Consider the following 19,409-nt stretch of genomic DNA (forward strand, 5'->3'; position numbering starts at 1 on the left):
TTTTTATATTGCCAACAGCACACACTTTCCCATTTCAATGAAATTATATTTGCTTTCTAGGAAGGCAAATTTCAAATTTTTAACTTTAAAGCAGTAAATAAAAAGAACCTAGCACAATAATGCTTAGAAGCAACTTGAGAAGAACTCCAGAAAAATACTGTTTAGCTGAGCCCCACTTTAGAAAATATTTAATCTTTTGAGATATTTTATATCTAAAACAAAGATGTCTACTTTAATGAATTGTGGTTCTAAGAATTATGTGAGAGCAAAGTCTTGAAAACTATCAAAAGAAAGCTAATTTCGGGTGATGTGTGTTTGCCTCGGTAAAAATCATCAGGGAGTGATATTTACATAACTGAAGAACTTTGGACAGAAGTCTGTACTTGAAGATTTTGGATAAGGGTTCAGAGATGGACTTCTTCTGAAAGCACATGAATCCCCTGAAACAATGCGCTTAACTTCTATGCATCTGTGGTTTGCAAGTGAGAGAAACAAACTCCAGAACCATAAAGGAGATTAAAATAAATGCAGGTGGATGCCCCGGACCTCTGGAATAGGAGAAACCTAGGCCTGGCACACACCCAGCCCACTCCACTGGGTGGTGGGGGAGGGTGCGCTCTGCTGCTCCCTTGGGCATTAATCACTTGTACTCAGCTGACCTGCTTCTTCCACACCTTAGAGTGGGTGGGGGAGAGGTGTAAGGGATTCGGAAGATCACATCACTGGAGCTCCACAGGAACAGAAGCCAATTCTCTTTATTATGTCCCAGGAAAGGACATTGTTTAGCCTTTCTTGATCAGAACCTGTCATTGTGCCCTGAAGCAGACACTTGCATGAGTGGGAGTAGGAAATATAGTTCCAAGGAAAAAAGGAACTTGGTATACTTAAGGGGAGATGAAATTCACATGTATGATTACTTGAAATTCACATATATGATTACTTGGTGGAAATGCTCATATTTTCAAATGTTTTCATTCATCCTAGAATACATATGTGTTGACTTCAGAATTAAAAGGATGTGTCTTCTTGTGGAAATATCTTGTAACAGATTACTTCTTAAATTAAAAAAAGTATTTGTGAACATGTAAAATGTTTTCATTTTCTAGTTCTGTGATTAAAAATATAATTCAAATTACTGTTCAATAACCTTTATATAAAAATTATTGATATTTCATTAAAGTGCACAAAAACTAAGATGTAATAATTCTCAGTAGGCATCTTTTATTTTGTTAACTTCGCTGTTATTTGTGATGGTTAGTTTTAAACTCATTTTGGTTAGACTATGGTGTTCAAGCTCCATTTTTTGTTAAATACCGATTTTTTTTTAAAGATTTATTTATTCATATAGAACTGGAGTACAGGCCAGAGACGCGGAGGGTAATAGGATTCACCAGAGACAGAGTGGGAGCAGAACAGGGAGATCTACGAAGTACACTGCTGAGGGGAGCAGTGGGCGGGTCAGGAGAGGTCTGCCACGCCATGTGGTCACCTCCGGGGCAGGCGGGAATCGAACTCATGTGGAAGTGGCTTAAGCTTCTTAGTACAGTGCTTTAACTCGATGCGCCAACAGGGAGGGCCCTAAATACCGATCTTATTGAGGCTTTGAAGGTTGTTTTCTTTTTGGTAGATATGATTAACAGATAAATCAATAAATTGAATAAGGCAGATTACACGCAATCAGTTGAAGGCCTTAGGTACAACAAAACTTTTTTATTTGTTTGTTTCTTGCTTGTTTTCCCCCTAAAGACATAACCCTGCCTCAAAGCAGAAGCATAGAAACCCTGCTTAAGTTTCCAACCTGTATATTTGTTACTGAAGACTCCAACATCAACCCTTTTCTGAATGTCTAGCCTGCCATTCTGCTCGCGAGTGTCCCCGATCACAAGACTGCTCCTTGAAACAAGTCAGTCCCTTTGTCTTTTTTCTCCACCCTCTCACCCCACCCCATATATATAGAAATATAGTTTACATGGAGACTCTGACACATACGCTATTCCTAAAACATAAAAATATCTACAGTTGAGAAAAGGATAGCAACCCAGAACAAACGAACGCAAGAGGAGTTGAAAAGGAAGCAGATTTTCTGCAGGTTCATCCACCTTGGCATGAACACAGTCTACCACCTCTCCTCCTGACCCTCACCAGAATATAGATATAGTTTATCCGAGACTCGATAAATACAAAATTCCTACAACACAAAATATCAACAATTGAGAAAAAGACAACTCAGAAAAAAAAAAATTAAAAAACGCAAGAGGAGTCGAAAAGGAAGCCGACCTTCCGCAGGTTCTTCTGCCTTGGCGTGAAGTGAAACAATCAGTCTTCCCCTACCTCCCCTCCTCCCCACCTACCCACCACCTACCCCCCCCAACCCCCACCGTATGTACATAGCTTATCTGGCGACTCGACCAATACAATAGTCCTACAACACAAAACTATCTATAATTAAGAAAATGACAGCAACCCAGAAAAAAAAAATGGACGGAAGAAGAGTCGAAAGGAAGCCAACTTCCTGCAGATTCACCTACCTGGTGTGGACCGTAACCAGTGCGGGACTTGTCCCACCAGTGTCGATGCAGCTCAAATGCTCCTGTAGGGCCAGCAGCGCCCAGTCGCTGCCTGACAGGTACTTGCTTTCCCTGCTAATGCGCCTGCGCCAGACCAATACCCAGGCACTTCCTGCTTTTAAGGAAGCCTGAGGCGTTACAGTCCCACCTGCAGGACATGATCATCCAGCCCGAGAAGGTGGGCGTCTTCTACCTTCACAGGTGAATATCAAACAGATGATCAGCCGCTATCTATCACTCTATCACTTACAAATCACCCTAATGCTTCATCCTCTCAAGTAGCTGCTGTGACAGTAAAAGCACAGACTCCTGGTTGTTGTTTTGTTTTTAAAGCGATTGTTCAGTGTTTCCCATGACTGGCCTTATAAAATAAAATGGAAAATATACTTAATGTTGCTCAAAATAAGATGATTCACATTAAGACTAAATTAACATGTTTTTCTTACTGAATGACAAAACATGCAGTGTTTAGCCAAGTTCACTGGTGGTGGAAAACAGGACTCTCATGTATTGCTAATGGAATTTGAAAGAAAGGGCAGAATAACTGTGACAGAATAACTTGGTAATATCCAGCAAAAAAATGCAAACACATCTACTCTTTAGTTCAGCAATTCCATTTCTTGAATATATTCCAAATATACACTGGTTTAAAAAAATGCAGTAATGGGCGTGGCAGACCTCTCCTGACCCGCCCGCTGCTCCCCTCAGCAGTGTACTTCATTGATCTGCCTGTTCTGTTCCCCACTCTGTCTCTGGTGAAGCCTCTCACCACCCCTGAGCCTCTGGCCTGTACCCCAGTTCTGTATGCACAAATAAATAAATCTTTAAAAAAAATGCAGTAATGTGTGCACAAAACTATTTTTGAAGCTCAATTTATGTTATAAAAATATTGTAAACTGACATTCACCAATAGGGGAGTGGTAGAGTCAATCACAGTGTGAGAACAGAATAAAGTGTTTGCACAGCTGTGAAGAGTTACAAGGTTGATCCCAACTTAAGTGGAGTGATTGCCAGAACATAGTGTCAAGTGAAAAAGATGAGGAACAGGAAAGCATCATCTGCTGCCTTTTCTGCAGAAGTGGAGGAAATAAGAAAATATGACTATGTGTGTGTGTGTGCGCGTGTGTGTGTTTCTGTTTACCTTTGTATATGTTATGGTGAAGAAATAATGAAACACTTTTGAATTTAATAAATGATTACCTATTAGGAAGGAAGTTACAGGGAAAAGGAGGAGGAAAGATTGAAGTGTGAACTTTTGCTATAATTTTCACATTGGGGTTATGTAATTTTTTATGTAGTTAAGAAAGGATATATTGAGTAGCAAGAAAGTTTTCTGATGAAAATGAAACCAGTGAACACTGATTGTGTAACAGCATAGAAACATAAGTTACTTCAGTTTTAAAAAAAATTGTGACTACCTTTACTAGTAAATATTGTTGATATTTTAAAGTGCAATAGATTAAGATAAAAATCAGTAATTACATTAACGTAGTATGGAGATTTGCAGTATGAGAAAACAGAAAAACAATACTTATAGTAAGTTAAACAAGCTTTAATAAAACCCTGCCATTTTAAATTTGAATTGGAAACTCACCTTTTTTCTTGTTTGTAAAAAGGCATGTTTTTAGTTTATCCACAGAAAAGACCCAGCACTGAGTTTTGTGTTGTATAAATACAAGTTTCCACTAAAATATTATAGAACTTTTGGTGAACTAGGCAATACCAGTAAGGGCAGGAACAGAAAATGGGAAGATGAGCTCTCACATCTTATTAACAGGAAATCAGGAATTTACCTAGACTAAGGTCTCATATCTAAAGAAAATAGAAACTAAATGGAAATGACCCTCTCCGAGTAGCCTAAAATAAAACAACATATCCAAAAGAGTAATGATTACCATTATTTTGAACCACACACAATGTATAAGAATCCATTGTATTATTTTGTTGAGAGTCTTAAGAAAAGTATACTCAGGATCGTCAGTGAGACTTCACAAGATCCAATGCCATTCCTTGAAAAATTAATCAAGGAAGAACCCAGAACCTATTCTGTTTCTATTACAAACTATTTTGGGGGGTAATCAATGAATTAATATGTAAATGTTTTTTATAGAAACATCTCTAATATAGAAAGGATGATAGAATTACAAAATGATCATTCTACAATTTCAAATTGTCAACTGAACTGGCACAGATTATCAATGAACAAAGATAAGCTATTCGACTGTTTACTAAGAAGTGATGGGAAACCTCATAATGAGAGTATTGGTCTAACAAACACCTTGACTCCCAGATCGAATCATCACTAAAAGGAGGACTCCCATTTCACAACAGTCGATGAGGATATGGGGAAATCAGGACACGTGGGTGCTACTGGTGGGAATATAAATGTGGTCATCTGTGGCAATTCCTCAAAAGTTAAAAATGGAATTACCATATGATCCAGCAATTCTACCACTGAGGAGATACCCAAAAGAACTGAAAGCAGTGACTTGAAGAGATATTTGGCCACCAGATTTATAGTAGATATTTTCACAGTAGAGCTTGAAATGTAGAGCAATCCAAGTGTCCAGAGAAAGAGGAATAGACAAGAAAAGTGTTAAATATATTCTGTCGGCTGTTACTGGAAGGACATTCTGCATTGTGCTACCACATGAACGAGACTTGAGGACATATGCTAAGTAAGACAGTCGCAAAAAGACAGATACCACAGGATTCCACTTATATGAGGCACTTATAGTTTAGATGGTGCATTTTATGTGCATTTTACAATAAAAATAAAACCTGGAGGCCTTCTGTGGTGGTGCAACAGGTTGGGACGCAGCACTGCAAGCTGGCCACAGTTGCTTCAGTGAGAGTTTGATCCCGGGCCTGGAGGTGATCCACATGGTGTGGCAGACCTCTCTGGACCCGCCTGCTGCTCCCCTCAGCAGTGTACATTATCATTTGCCTGTTATGCTCCCTACTCTGTTACAGGGAAACCTGATATGAAATGGGTTGCCTGACTGGGTCCTCACTGTGTGTCTATAGAGCAGGTGGAGAGGGATTTGAGGAAAGTATTAGAGTAGCCACAGAACGATAGGCACAAAGGAGCAAGCAGTTACTGTGAGAAATAACAGGCACTAGGCTGCCTCATGGAAGACATTGAATGTTTGAATGATGGGAATGTAGACAAACAAAATTCATGGCAATCGCTTATTAATGCCATCTGGAGATCAAGCATTGGATTTCTTGTACTCAAAGCAGTCCTTTGTGGGAAGCACTATTTTCATTAGTTTACAGATGAAGAACCTGGGGCACAGGAAGTTTAAAAGACTTCCCCAAGGGCACCCAACAATTATACACAGCAGCTTTTCAAAGGTTCAGTGCCATTGTTTTCTCAAGTGTAGAATATCAAACTCATTGAAGAGAGTATTACCCTTCTCTATATAATGTGACCCACTCTGATGTGTCCTTGGCTTATTTATTTATCACATACTATATTTGTTGCTCATGCTGCCATCAACTGTAAGGATCATTTATTGACCAAAAAAGACAAATGTTGTCAATTAAACTATCACCCACAGTCACTTAGCATTTTATTTTGCTGTGTATTAAAGAAATTCTAACAGTGCTGTGTGAACATCATTTTGAAGTGTCACTATTATAAATAACAATAATATAAGCAAACTATGTTACTGATTTCCTAAACTTTCTTGCCATCAGTGAATGATGTTTCCACATAGCTTTTCAATTCAGTCATCAGTGTTTTCCCACACATTCTTCTTGTACTTTTGAATGACAACACAAACAATTTAGTAACAAGTTCAAAGTCCTTAGTCCAGGAAGAACAGAGCTTAGGTTGATGGTGGACAATTCCTCACAGCAACAGAACACTCGTCCAGAGGGACTTTGGGCATGAGTAAGTTTTATACCGCATTAGAACGGCCGATAAGAAACAGCATTATCCATTGGGGTTACACATCTGACCTTATTTACAAAAGATCAAGGAAGAGCTCAGAGCTGGTTTGGTATCTGGGGGGCTGGCTGACTGGAACTACTGTGTTTCTCAACAACTGAAGCCCTTCTAGGGATACTAACATTTGGTTTGCTGATGTTTTGCCCTGACCAGAGTGACTCTATCTTGAGTCTATCAGTTTATTTCAACGATATCATTGAGATCCTAAATAGAGTCCATAAGTTCTGGCCTCACAAGTCCACCTATAATACAAAACCTAGCTTTGAGTTCCACTTGTAACTCACTCAATCCATTTGATTCATGCCCTTCTCAAACTCTTCCTACAATATCTTATATCCCACGGGTGAAAGAGTGTTTTGGATTTTGCCTGTAATGGATAAATTTAATTTTGCAGTTTCTTATTTTCTTATAAAATGATAACTATGTCCTGATGGCTGCCAGGCAAAGTTAGGCACCATAGGGTATAACCTGTATCTTGATTACAGAGATGTTGACGTGTGAGGAAGAAAAATGCAGGCCACAGGACTGCTGAATGTTAATTTGAACAAACGAACAAAAGATTTGCTTCAGCATCACCAGCATGTGGGGACAGAGTCTAAGTGGAGCCCGAGTAGACCTCCTGAGCCCAGCGCTCTGTGCAGTTATCGATGTTCTGCAGGGTCTGGGCTTTCTCCTCCCCTCTCACTGTCTTCTGCCAACTTTCTTTCCTATACATGTTTATCGAGTGTCTATAAAGAACTAGACATGATTAAAGATATTTGGAGGTCATTAGAATTAAATATCGATCATATCCTCATAAAGCTGCATTTTAGTTTTAAAGAAAAACGTAACATTTGATAATTATAGGGAAAAGACTGACATTTTAAATAGTGCAGTACCACATTTAAGTCAACAACATCAAAATAAAAATGCATTTCTTTCTAAGTACCAACTTATACTCTTCAGAAATTACTTTTCAGACCTTCAAATTCTTTAATTGCATATGACATGAATAAATTGTGTGTGCACATGTTGGCTTTGGTGTGTATTATACTTCAAAATCAAAATGCAGTTGGAGCTGTTTCAGAGATGTCATGTGTTCTTCAAGGTGAAGATGAAAAAGTTCTGCCTAAAATGAGCAGTGAAATGCAAAAAGGGCAACAGCATGGAAAATGAAACATAAATGAGGTTTATGAAATTATCTTGGTTATATTTCTCTAAGGTGCTGTTTGCAGCCCAGATGACCCTGTCATTTAGCACATGAGTTCTTGGTTAACTGAGTTGCCTTTGCAGTTATTTTGCTGCCACTCATGAGTGTTGTGGATTTTATTTTTCCTCTTTCAAATCCACAGAGAATACATATCATCCAAGTACACAGTCACTTTGAATTTGAATTTTTTTCCCCTGAATTCCTCATCTAGGAACAATACAATATTTTGTATGGGGAATATTTTTTTTTTCTTTGCACGGTATCACAGACTAAAAAGTGTATCATTTTTAGCAATTTAAATTTAAATGAATCAGTGTGTTAACTTTGATTTGCCTCTGTTCCTTCACTGTCACATACAGTAGTTAGCATTAATCAAATTTATAATAAAGGGATTAAAATTGCCAGCTTCTAAGGGAGAGACATGTCAATGGCATCAAATGTTGTATTTGGAATGATTGTCCTTGCATGTTAATTATTAATTGTCTGAGATGCAGAGGAAATTCAAGGAAATGATACTCTAACCATGTGTTATTTTAATTTTAGAAAAGATTCTTAAAAGGATGAATTGCTTTGCAATTTGCTCTCTAATCAAACCATGCATTAATTTAGATCAATGACCTCAAATTCTTTGAATCCACTATCGTGGTAGTAATTGTAAGGATTCTAGAAGGCTGTTTACAAAGTTAACTATCAGGACACAACACAACAGAAGATGGATTTGTTTACAAAATTGAATTTGTAACTGTGTCCACTAGAAAGCCCTTCTCATTAGTTGTAATGGTGAGTACATCATTTGTCTAGCTGATCATGTTCTCTGTGTGTAAGACTTTTAAAAAAAAAAAAAAGAGGAAAGAAGGAGGAACAGAACAGGCTGCATTCTGCAGCTCAATTCACACCACTTATGAAGTCCCTATGCCAGGTAACTATTTTTCTTTTGTTAACCTCAGATTAAAGTAAGATGAGGCAAAAATTAACAGCTGTGTTGTTGCATTGTTCATGCACTGATTATTGCTCTAAAGAACCAGACACCCAAGCAACAAAAAACCTTATTTTCAATTTGTCTGATTCTAGGTAGAAACTTGGATGAGTCTCATGAATTTTTAACTAACAGAGAGGTAATATAGTTTTGTAGTTAGTGGAAATTACAAACTCATTCAGTAACTGAATCTAGTCAAGAAATTTATCAACAATTCAGTCACACGGTAAGATTTTTTTTCATTCTGTTCTATGACTTGGGTACAGAAATGAAGCAAAACCATTTTTGTCATTCTTGACCTATCTATGGTGTGTCTAAAGCTTCTACTCTACAGACTTGAAGAATGGTGAAGGAGTAGGAGAAAGGGAGAATGGTAGGAAGTACCTTATTTGCTGATGACTTTCAAAGTTTTGGTTTTGGAGGGTATTTAAAGTTGTCTCTATTATTATTATTATCATCACCTCCCCCGCTGCTACTACTATTGCTACCATTATTATTATTATAGTTCTACGACAATAACACGCCAAGTCATGTGGTTACAACAGACTAAGAAGCTACAAAGGAAGCAAATAAATGGATTTATTGAATTCAAAGATGTGATGTCACCCCAAACATCACTGTTAATCTTAGCTGTTATGGGTCACCTCTGTCCCCAGTGCCAATAGCTGCAGCAGACAAGGACAAAGCAAGATGAACTCACGTGTGTCGAGTGTATACAATGCAGTGGCTGCTGAGATTCTTTTGTCTGCTTCAAACCTTGACATTGTTATCTAGTCTGCTGAGAGCAGCCCAGACCTGATTTCAACTAAAATGAGGAACATTTCATGAATAGAGAAGATATTTTCCAGGACTAACCCCACTATCTGGGCCAATATTTGAACAAGTACTGGCCTACTAGACCAGATGCTATCCTAAGTTAGCTGTGCTCAGAAATTTGGCTTTTCCAGCATAGTAAAAGATAATGCTTGCAGTTGGCATATTGGGAAAAAAAAAAAAAAAAAAAAGCAAGCACCATTTCTTGGTTAACTGCCTCTATCTCTATAACTACACTCTGCTGAATTGGGTTTCCTCACCCAGCAGTAATTTTTAATCTGTACCCAATTCTGGAATTCAGAATCATTTCCTCTTTACTTTGTGCACTTTATTCTTTAAAGACAACAGCTCAGATACAATTATTATTGCTATTTTGCAGATAGGATAACTGAGGCTCAGGGGTTTCCGGTGTTTGCTAAGGCCTCACTGCTGTTAAACTGCTGATCCTAGTCCATTCACCTATGTATCATTTAAAATAAACACATGCAAACTATTAACATTCCCCACTAAAGTCTAATTCTAGCCTTCACCATAAATCATATCATGCTGTAGTCGATGTAACTTCAAAAAAAAAAAAATTGAAAGAGGTCCATTTGAAGCTTACTATAATTTTCCATTAAATCAATAAAGATATCTGTCCCTCAAAAATGCCTGGTGCCATTTGAGGGCTACAAAAAATAAAGCACTTGTCTCTCCCTTCACACCATCATTTTCTCGACTTTAGTTTGTTGCGGGAACGGTGGTTAGCGGCCTGCATGGCTTGCAGGAAAACTCGGCGTGGGTGAGTGGATGTGTAGGTATATTTAATAACTCCTCCCTTGCTCGTTATTTGAATATTATTTGAATATTTGAATATTGGTGTTTTTCTCTCTTTACACTGACCCTTGTTGCTGAGCAGTTAAAGTCTATAGAAAACCTAATCTTGAAATGTGGAGGTAAGAGGAAAATGTCAATGAGGCTGGGCAGAAATTTGATTTCTTTCAGGATGTTGCCTGTGATCTTTTAAGATTCATGTTCTGATTTAGTACCCTGGCACCTGAGTGCTTGCTGACTTGTATGATTGTCCTAATGACCAATGACATGAATTACTGAAAACCTAATTAGGCCTTTTGAGCTAAGAATATTTTTAAAGAGACTCTGACATTTGGTGAGGAATGTGGTGTCAGCGGAATATCTAGCCTGAATATAATTTCTAATTTGGGGAAAGGCATCAGCATGTAATTATGTGGGCACACAGAGAGAGCAATTATCCAAACCTGTCTTGAATGCTGAACTTTCCGCACAATGAGAAAGGACAAATGTGGGCCAGGGCAGAAGAGCAAATAATGTGCCCAGTGCCAAGAGACTTGTGTATGATTTATATACTTAACAAAGGTCCCTAAAAAGCTACCTGACACCACTACAAATAATTCTTGTATGTTGATGCAAAGTATATGTAATACTATGGCACATTTTAGGACTGTTTACTCTATGCTGGCCCCAGAAAGATAAGGAGAGGGGGCGGCGCAAAAGTTTAATCATTAGAACTTTAATGATTAACTTTAATGAATTGTCTTTGATTTTCTAGTGAAAGGAATGTTCTTGCTAGTCTCCTGAACCAATAAGCCAATGAATAACTCAGTCTCCCAGCTAGTTATTGTTGTACCACAACAAAACTCAGGGGCTTTTAAATGCCTGTGCATCATCTGATTGACAGCTGATGTAAGTTGGGTTTAGGGAACTTGGGGCTGGCTTCTGTGTTTGTGAGTCAGCTAGGAAACCTGATCTGCTTGTGCTGGTCAGAGGCACCTAACCTGGCATACCTGCTTCAGGGGTTCTCGAACTTCTCCTGCCAATGGTCACTTTTTCCTCAGTTTCTCCTCATGGCCATTAAGAAATTCAAAGGACAAGAAAAACAAGATAGGCCACTTGAGGTTTAGACTCAGGACTAGAAAACTGGCATACCAAACACAATGGCAGTGTAAATCTTATTAATCAACCTAGACTAAGGGATGGGACAATATGCACTAACCTTTTTTTCAGGAAGAACTGTAGAGTTACATGTAAAAGTATGAAAATAGGTAAGGGGAAAGAATTAGGACAATGAATGCAATAAGTGGACCCTAAAAGAAACAGAAATGGGAAACCTTCTACAAAACCTTCAGTTTTAGGATCTTCTGAGATGAGGAAAGCCTCTTTATTGTGGTATGGCTGTGGTGGCTTCTCCTAAGAAAAAAAGATGAAGTCAAAATCAAGGACAAAATCAATGGCTGTGTGAACTAATACTGACATTCTTCACAGAGTCATCTTTTAGCAAGAGCTCAGTTAACTACGGTCATAAACATATGTGCTTTAAAGCTGGACACTTAATATGATTTGGAGAATCAAATCTTAACTAAATAGCTTCTCACGCTTCTGTGTTTGGAAACTTCTGCTGCTCCATTCTGTCTTTCATTTATAGAATCTTCTGATGCATAGATAGATGCATTATCCATTCTGTCTGCAAATAAATGTATCCTGTGGTGATATCTTTAAAGTACATAACTGATATTTCAATGGCTTTATTATAATAAAAAAAATCTTTATTCAAAAGAAGAGTGACAAAGACATAATTTTTTTTTTCATTTTCAGTTAAGAATATGGGGAAAGTTCTGTTGTTTTGTGGTGTTCCAATGTGACCAAAAGCCTATTTTTTAAACAGCTTATAGCTAACTACCATACATAAACAAAACTCTCTAAATTAAGACAAAATACAGAAGATTATTCCTGTAAGTGAACATGGAATTGCTTTATAAAATTATTTTTCTTTTTGGAATCATAATCAACAATAGGCAATGCCTCGTTCTTAACACAAAAAGTATTTTAAAGCTTTTGGTGGACAATGCTAATCAAATTAGAACAAGGAGCTTAGTTACTACCAAGAGTGTATAAACCCAAATTTCTGGTGAAATTGGGATTTTAGGAATGGGGAATGGTATAACTAGCATACAAATAATGATTCTAATATTTCGGCATGAACCTTTTTTTTTTAATTGAAATATGCCATTAAAATGGTTAACAAACCATTGTTGGGAGAGTTTGTGAAATCAATTTTCGAGCAGTTCACTATATCTTATTTCACTAATAATGTGTTTTTCACACTGATGAAATTTCAAATACTTGTACTGAATGGCCCAAATTTCAACTATTATTTCTGTGGAAGTGAATGGCTCAGATGCATGTGAATCAAGGTGTCAACTTAAAGTGCCTACTTGGGAGAACAGAATCAGTAGAAAAATATTTATGAGAAAGTTGAAATCTTATGTTGATTATCCCACAAATAGTCCAACTTGAGTTGCTGTTAGTTTCAACAGACAAGACTTGTACCTTTTGGAGGTTATGACCTCTGCTCTCTGGTAAGACAAGTTTCCTCAAAAACTCAATTCACTATTTTTGAGACTCTATATTATTGAGACTCATTTATGTATTAGTGATATGTATTTTTATATAATTAAATTTACTCATATAAGTTTCATCACATCTAGTGAGCTTAATATGTGGTTAGTAACTGTAACACAACTGTAACACAACATGCCTTCCATCAAAATATTGCAACTACAGATTTGCTTTTTATTTTGACATTTTGTAGCTCCTCAATCATTTTTACTGATAAGTAAGTCCTATGTCCTCTCTTCCAGAAAAACTGGATAAAATTACACTGTATGTGCACATGTGTGTGCTTGCATATGTAGACAGCAGCATCTTTTTTCTTATTCAACTGTTTGATCATCACAAGGTAAAACCTTTCCAGAGTTAACTAAAAAAAAAAAAAAGCGCTAATAGTAGAGTTAGGTCTACTCGAATTTTTATACATATAATTAAAAAACTAACAATAATTTATTATTTTCAAGGCAGTTTTGATATACTTCTTACCATGTAATTTGGAAAACTGCTGGTATTACTTACAAGGAGAAACAAGTAGGTTCAATGTAAACTTATCTTATTGGAGCCTCTCTAAGCATTGGTGGAATATATCCTTGTATCTGGGAGGATTATAAAGTACAGTGAATAGAATTTGGTCTTTAGCATCTTGAGCATGGATCCCGGCTCAACCAAGTCTACTGTCTTTGGTTATAGGCAAAGATATGCACATCATCTTCAACTGTAAAACAAGATGGCATCTTCCATAGTATTATGATGAGTGGTTCAAATGAAACAGTATAAAACATACATAGCACAGGCATCTCATAATCAACATTTAGTATATAACATATGTGTTTAAAAACACAATAACTGTTTATAAGAGGAATACATTAGACTATTGATCATATCTAATAAAATGTCTATCGATACACATACAGTTGAAAGATTATATAATAGTGGCTTATTATTGATATATGATTTGAACATGTTGGAATAGTCCTTTATAAATGGCATAATCAATTCAGACATTGGTTAATATTCCTCAATTTTAATGCGGACTTCTTTATTAAGAAGTTTAGGAACTATAGTGTCCTGGGGTAAACCTCATTTAAAGAACTAGATCTGGTTTGATGCCTAGCTTATCTACTTAAAACCTAAATACATTTGATAATTAAATAATACAATGCATGGATAGTTCTACCATATAATATGAGCTAAACATATATTAATTTCTTTCTCTAGCTTTATCTTTTCTTGAAGGATAAGCATTCCTATAAATGTTCATGCCTAGGAAATTTCAAATAATAACCTAAATGGTGTGTTAATGGTGGAAGTGAAGAAATAGAAGCATGTCATCCTAATAAATTCTTAGAACAGATACAAGAGACATCCATAATAAATATAATCCTATTAATGAAGATAAAACCAATCAATGGTGAATTCTAGGATTAGCTAAGGTGGGCAAACTGACTTAATAGGAAGCCATGAACAAGTTTATTTTTCTGTATTCCCGCTCCAAAGAGATGGAGACTCACAATGAGTTTTTGGATAAAAACAACTACTTTCTACATATGAATATCCTTGTTTAGACAAGAGGCAGACAGCTGTGAGAGGTATGTGAAGACATATTTCAGTTTTATTATCTTTTAGGCATAGACAGGTATGTTAATCCATTTCCACATACAATTCCTATAATCACAGATAGGGCGTGAACCTTGAACTGACAAAACCTGTCTCCTGTTGCCAGAGTTAAATTGAGGACTGCGCATTATCTTCCTTCCCAAAATCGCTGTGCAAATGGCTGCCTTTACACAAATAAGCTTTTCTTTTGATGCAGTTTTTGATCATTGGTAGTAATGTTGTTTCTTTTTTCCAAGGCAGACACTTTTCTGCTTTCCATCCAGAGCTCTGAGATTCCCAAGTTCTGCTCTCTAGGTTCTGACAGCTGTTTTGGACTTAGTTAACCAGAATAAGTGGAAACCAAGAAATAACTGTAGTATAAACTTCTCTTTTATTGTCACATTTCTTTCTGCAAATATATCTTAAGAGTTAGACTTTGAACCTTTGATCTCCCACACCACAAAAAAAGGAAAAAAAAATTATATGGAATTACTTGCATTTTAGTGTTCATGGTTTATTGTGGAAAGCAGGTATTTAAAAATTTTAGAATTTCTTTAACAAAATTCTAAAGAGAAAAGAAAAAAAGAAATAACAGTATTTACAAAGATAAAAGAATGGCTTAGCCATGCAAAACAAGTAGCTTTGGTTTTTCCCCTTTCACTTTGGTTTAAATATTGACCAAGATTAAATTTTTTCCTGCCAAATAAAACTTCAATAAATCAAAGTTTAGAGGCAAAATAATGCATTTTCTTTTTTCCCATAATATTTTATACAGCATTGAATCTAATAGGATATTTTATATATTTAATTCATACCAATGTACTACAGGACGCTTTTATTAAACTGCGGCACTACTGCCCAGACAGTAAAACGGTTTACAAATGTACAATAACATGTTTTTCTAAATAATGCAGAAGTGGCCAAATATGAACCCTAATCTCCACCTGACTTTAATCTTCAATTTGTTTTTCATTGCCTTCATAATTTTTTATTTTATCAGTCTATAAAACAAACCCCAGTTTTCCTTTCCTCCTAAAGAACACAGTTGTATACTTGCAAATCTGATGTTCATTTTTTTCTATAAAATTATGTAAATCCTGGGACAAAAATGGCTGCGCAGTGTTCTCCCAGAAACCAGGCTTCTGCTTGAAAGAGCAAAGTTTAAAAGTCTAGTCACAAGTAGCTATTGGTCCATTTCCAGTCTACTTCAAAAAGTTTCCATTTATACTACCACCCTAAAAATTTCCTCAAGCATAAAACATGTTTTATAAAGTTACAAATTTGAATGTAACTAAAGATACATAGACATTTTATTATTACACTTTCATGTACTGCTTGATAAATTATGTACCAGTTAAAAACACTAAATTATCTCAAGGTGCATTCAATATCTGTAGCGTAGTTAACAAAAACACACACGAAAAAAATATATATTCTATATTCTGTGGAAAATAACTCAGCTTTGATAATGACCACTGTTAAAAATCTCCAATTCTGACTGATATCTTTTTTCTTTTCAGGAAATAGGTATAATTTTAAGGCAGTGGATAACCCAAAGGATTTAACACCAATTTTTAATTACAGTGATTTACATTGTGATCTATGAAAATGAGGATGCTTCCATGATTTTTCCAAACTTTCTCTCACACATGGGTTTGATTTTCCTTTTGACAGAAAATAATTTACTAGCAGGTGATTTTATAGGTAAGTGCTACCAAATCATGTTATGTTTTTTCAGAACAGGAAAAATTGTCAGGTTGGGAGTACTATTAATATGTATGTGTCAGTATGCGTGTGTGATTGACTTTTGAGAGTCAGCTCAATGCAGCTTCTCAATCTGACTCTCTGCCTCCCCCTTCCTGGTGATAAAAACCACAGTTTTTGAATAGGGTAATGTATACACTCCCAATTTTCACAAGCTGCCACCTTTGGGATTTAGGTGCTTGTGAGAAGGTTTGGGAGCATTACTGATAGCAATCAGAATCAGAAATGTACCTGCTCAGATTATTCATATAAACAATTGAAATAAAAACATTACATTATACATCAGATTAACAGCAACTCCCAGAACAAGGCTTACAGTGTATAAAAATAGCTACGTAAAAAATTTACATAAAAGGCAACCAAAAAGAAATCCTCAGTGCAGACATTTACAGAAGAAAAAAAGCAAACCAAATACAACATATGACCTATTTTCATGGCTGCCCAAACTTGTTATTGTTTGTAATTTCATTTCATTGTTTTACTTGAGATAATTCTCTAAATTCCTTGACAGCTTGGTAGAATGAACTGCTTAATACTTGAACCATGAATTGCTGTCAATGTCTTTGTATATGTCTTAAATACAATCCACGTTCATGCTTCAATTGGTCTATATAGTTATTTTCTCTGAAATGATGAAAAAACCACAATTTAGATAGTTACTGTAGCAATCATTTTTTACTATCAACAGATGCTTTGTATTAAAAGTGATAGGAGTTACTCCCCAGGAGACTTTTAGAAAACTCCAGTGTCCCTGAACCCATTTGTAATCTCAGGCGATGTTCGGACATTTCTTTAATCTTGGGATGGGTGAATCTTTATTTTTGTGAAAATTGGTTAACATATTAAGATTATAACATTCTTTTCAGGAAAACGTTTCACTTTGTTTCTCTTTATAAAGAGTTAAAAATGATCTTATCCCTTTAAAACACACTTTATTCGGAGGGCATTGTCTTTCCTTTGAGAATTTACTCTATCTAATTTTGAAGATAAGAGATGGTATTTTCATTAAATACAAAGGACTGAAGAATGAACCCAAAAGATACAGAAAAACAAAACCAAAAACCCAGCAAGTGGGAAGGCTGCACACTAGGTGGGCAGTGGGGGGCGGGCAGAGTGAGGAGCCCTGCCTGCTCTTACTTCTTTCAACCTGTCATCAGATCTTGATTTTCAGATTGTAAAAATGGTTTATTTAAGTTACTCTACTTTTCTTCCCTGTGTACAGTCCTTCTGGTTGCAATTATGTCCATCCATACATTCTATCTCCTGTGTGGGATTAATTTGAGAAACCCAGTAAAATTGTGACTTGGGGTTTATTTATAACAAACCAAGATTTTACTGTGCTGGGTATTTTTACAACACAGGAGTAAATTACAACACAGTGTTTCTCGAGGACACACAGAATAATTTGTCCAAATGGCTTCTGTTTGGTTGGCTCTACAGAACATAAGTACAAACAAAAAGTTCAAACTGCAAGTGGCAATGTCACGAAAACATACCTCTTTTGGAGACTGTCTTAGAAATCACACCATACAGCTATTACATTTAAATATTTGCAATATATACCTATAACTAATAAACAGACTGAATACATACACACACATAAACACACATGTACTTTGCACATCAAGTGCAAATGTGTGTGTATTTGTGTGTGTATACACACACACACAGAAATTTGTTAGTCTTTTTATAAAAATGACTTGAAACTTGGTGGTATAAACTGACATAAGAGTATTTCATTGTTAGATTAAAATTTTCATAATTTATTCTTATAACTGCTTCTAAAATAAATTTAAAGCATTAGAATCAGCATCATCCAGCAAAATATCAAACAGTAAAATTAAGCTAATTTTTTTTGCATTAAATACAAAGTGCTACTTGAATGTTAAAATCTCCAAGTTTGATAAAATTATTCAGAGGGTAGTGATTATTTTTCAGGAGACAGGTGTGGCCTATTGGTAATATATTCTTTTTAGATCACCTTTCTGATTTATCAAAGTTTATTTTTGAAAACCTCTTTTCTTGTCTTGAAGTCTGTGGTCAAGAGCACCTTATTGCCAAGGCTTCCTTTCATCTTCTAGGGCATACACATCCCTAGAATTATCTCTATAAACCTCATATGGCATACCCACCTGGACAACTAGAACACTTTCTCTCTTAGGCTTCTGTTTTGTGATTGTTTTCTTCTAACTTTTTATTTTCCTCCATATTACCAAGGTCCTTATTTACATGTTTTGATGCAGTCCTATAAGCGAATTAAATAAACATATTGTCACATATACTCACATCTTTTATTTCTAAAGTTTACAATTCACAGAATGTACAGGAAAACTCCTTGGGTCTGTGCAGCTTGAGTGATACATGCCACTGAAATGAACTTGGAGGCGGTGTTGTACTTAGTATTCAATGCCAAGAGAAAAAGAAATCAACTATCTTGAACACAGGCTAAATATTTTTGTTGCAACATGTATATGAGTAGGTTGTTTATCTGGAGGTACTTTCTGTAAGGTTATTATCACAACTTAAAAAAAAGTTTCCTTCTGGGCAAAAGCTTTCTGCAAAAATTTTCTAAGGAAGTTTTCTACTGGGCTCTTTCTCTTTGGCATCCAAATAAACTTGTGTACACAAGTTGACACAATGCATTGTACTTTGCTTATGGTTTCTGTTTTACTAACTAAATCAAAAGCAAGTTTAGGAACTCAAACTTAAGACATAACATTGCAATAGAAGCAAGAGCAGCATTAATGTGGTGGTTCTCAAATTGCCCCAGGCCAGCAGCATCAGTGCTCCCTGGGTATTTGACAGATGTACAAATTCTGCTGCCTCACACAGGGTTATGGAAACAGAAACTCTGGTGATGGGATTGCAATCTATTTGAAACAAGACGTCCTAGTGATTCTGCTGCATACTAAAGTCTGAGATCTACTGCCCTAGTCATGGCTGCTGTGGTTGCACTCGACTGACTGGGTTCTATCTCTCAAAAGCTGAAATCATATTTTCTTACGCACAGAGCAAAATCCCTTAGCTTTGTGACCACTCAGGAGAAAGAGTAACTCTTTTTCCAAGGGTGTGTTATTTCCTCCCTTTCTGACTCCTTGCCTCCCTCTCTGGTACAAGCACATCAGAGGACCACACTGGTAGGCT

At 36.3% G+C, this 19,409-nt stretch overlaps 1 protein-coding gene across 2 annotated transcripts in view; it reads right to left on the reverse strand.

Annotated features, from left to right (window-relative positions):
- Window positions 1-14,495: 14,495 nt before the first annotated feature.
- The window catches only part of ALCAM (activated leukocyte cell adhesion molecule), a 171,421-nt gene continuing 166,507 nt past the window's right edge, over window positions 14,496-19,409 (reverse strand). For both annotated transcript variants that reach the window (XM_004675238.2, XM_004675237.2), the window contains 2 exons: window positions 18,398-18,510; window positions 14,496-16,889 (listed from right to left, as the gene is read on the reverse strand). In XM_004675238.2, coding sequence (XP_004675295.1) covers window positions 18,423-18,510 — 88 coding nt within the window. In that variant the 3' untranslated portion in view covers window positions 14,496-16,889; window positions 18,398-18,422. The remainder of the gene's footprint in view (window positions 16,890-18,397; window positions 18,511-19,409) is intronic.

Source organism: Condylura cristata, unplaced genomic scaffold (assembly GCF_000260355.1).
Source record: "Condylura cristata isolate star-nosed mole 26May11 unplaced genomic scaffold, ConCri1.0 scaffold00003, whole genome shotgun sequence".
Taxonomy (NCBI): Eukaryota; Metazoa; Chordata; class Mammalia; order Eulipotyphla; family Talpidae; genus Condylura; species Condylura cristata.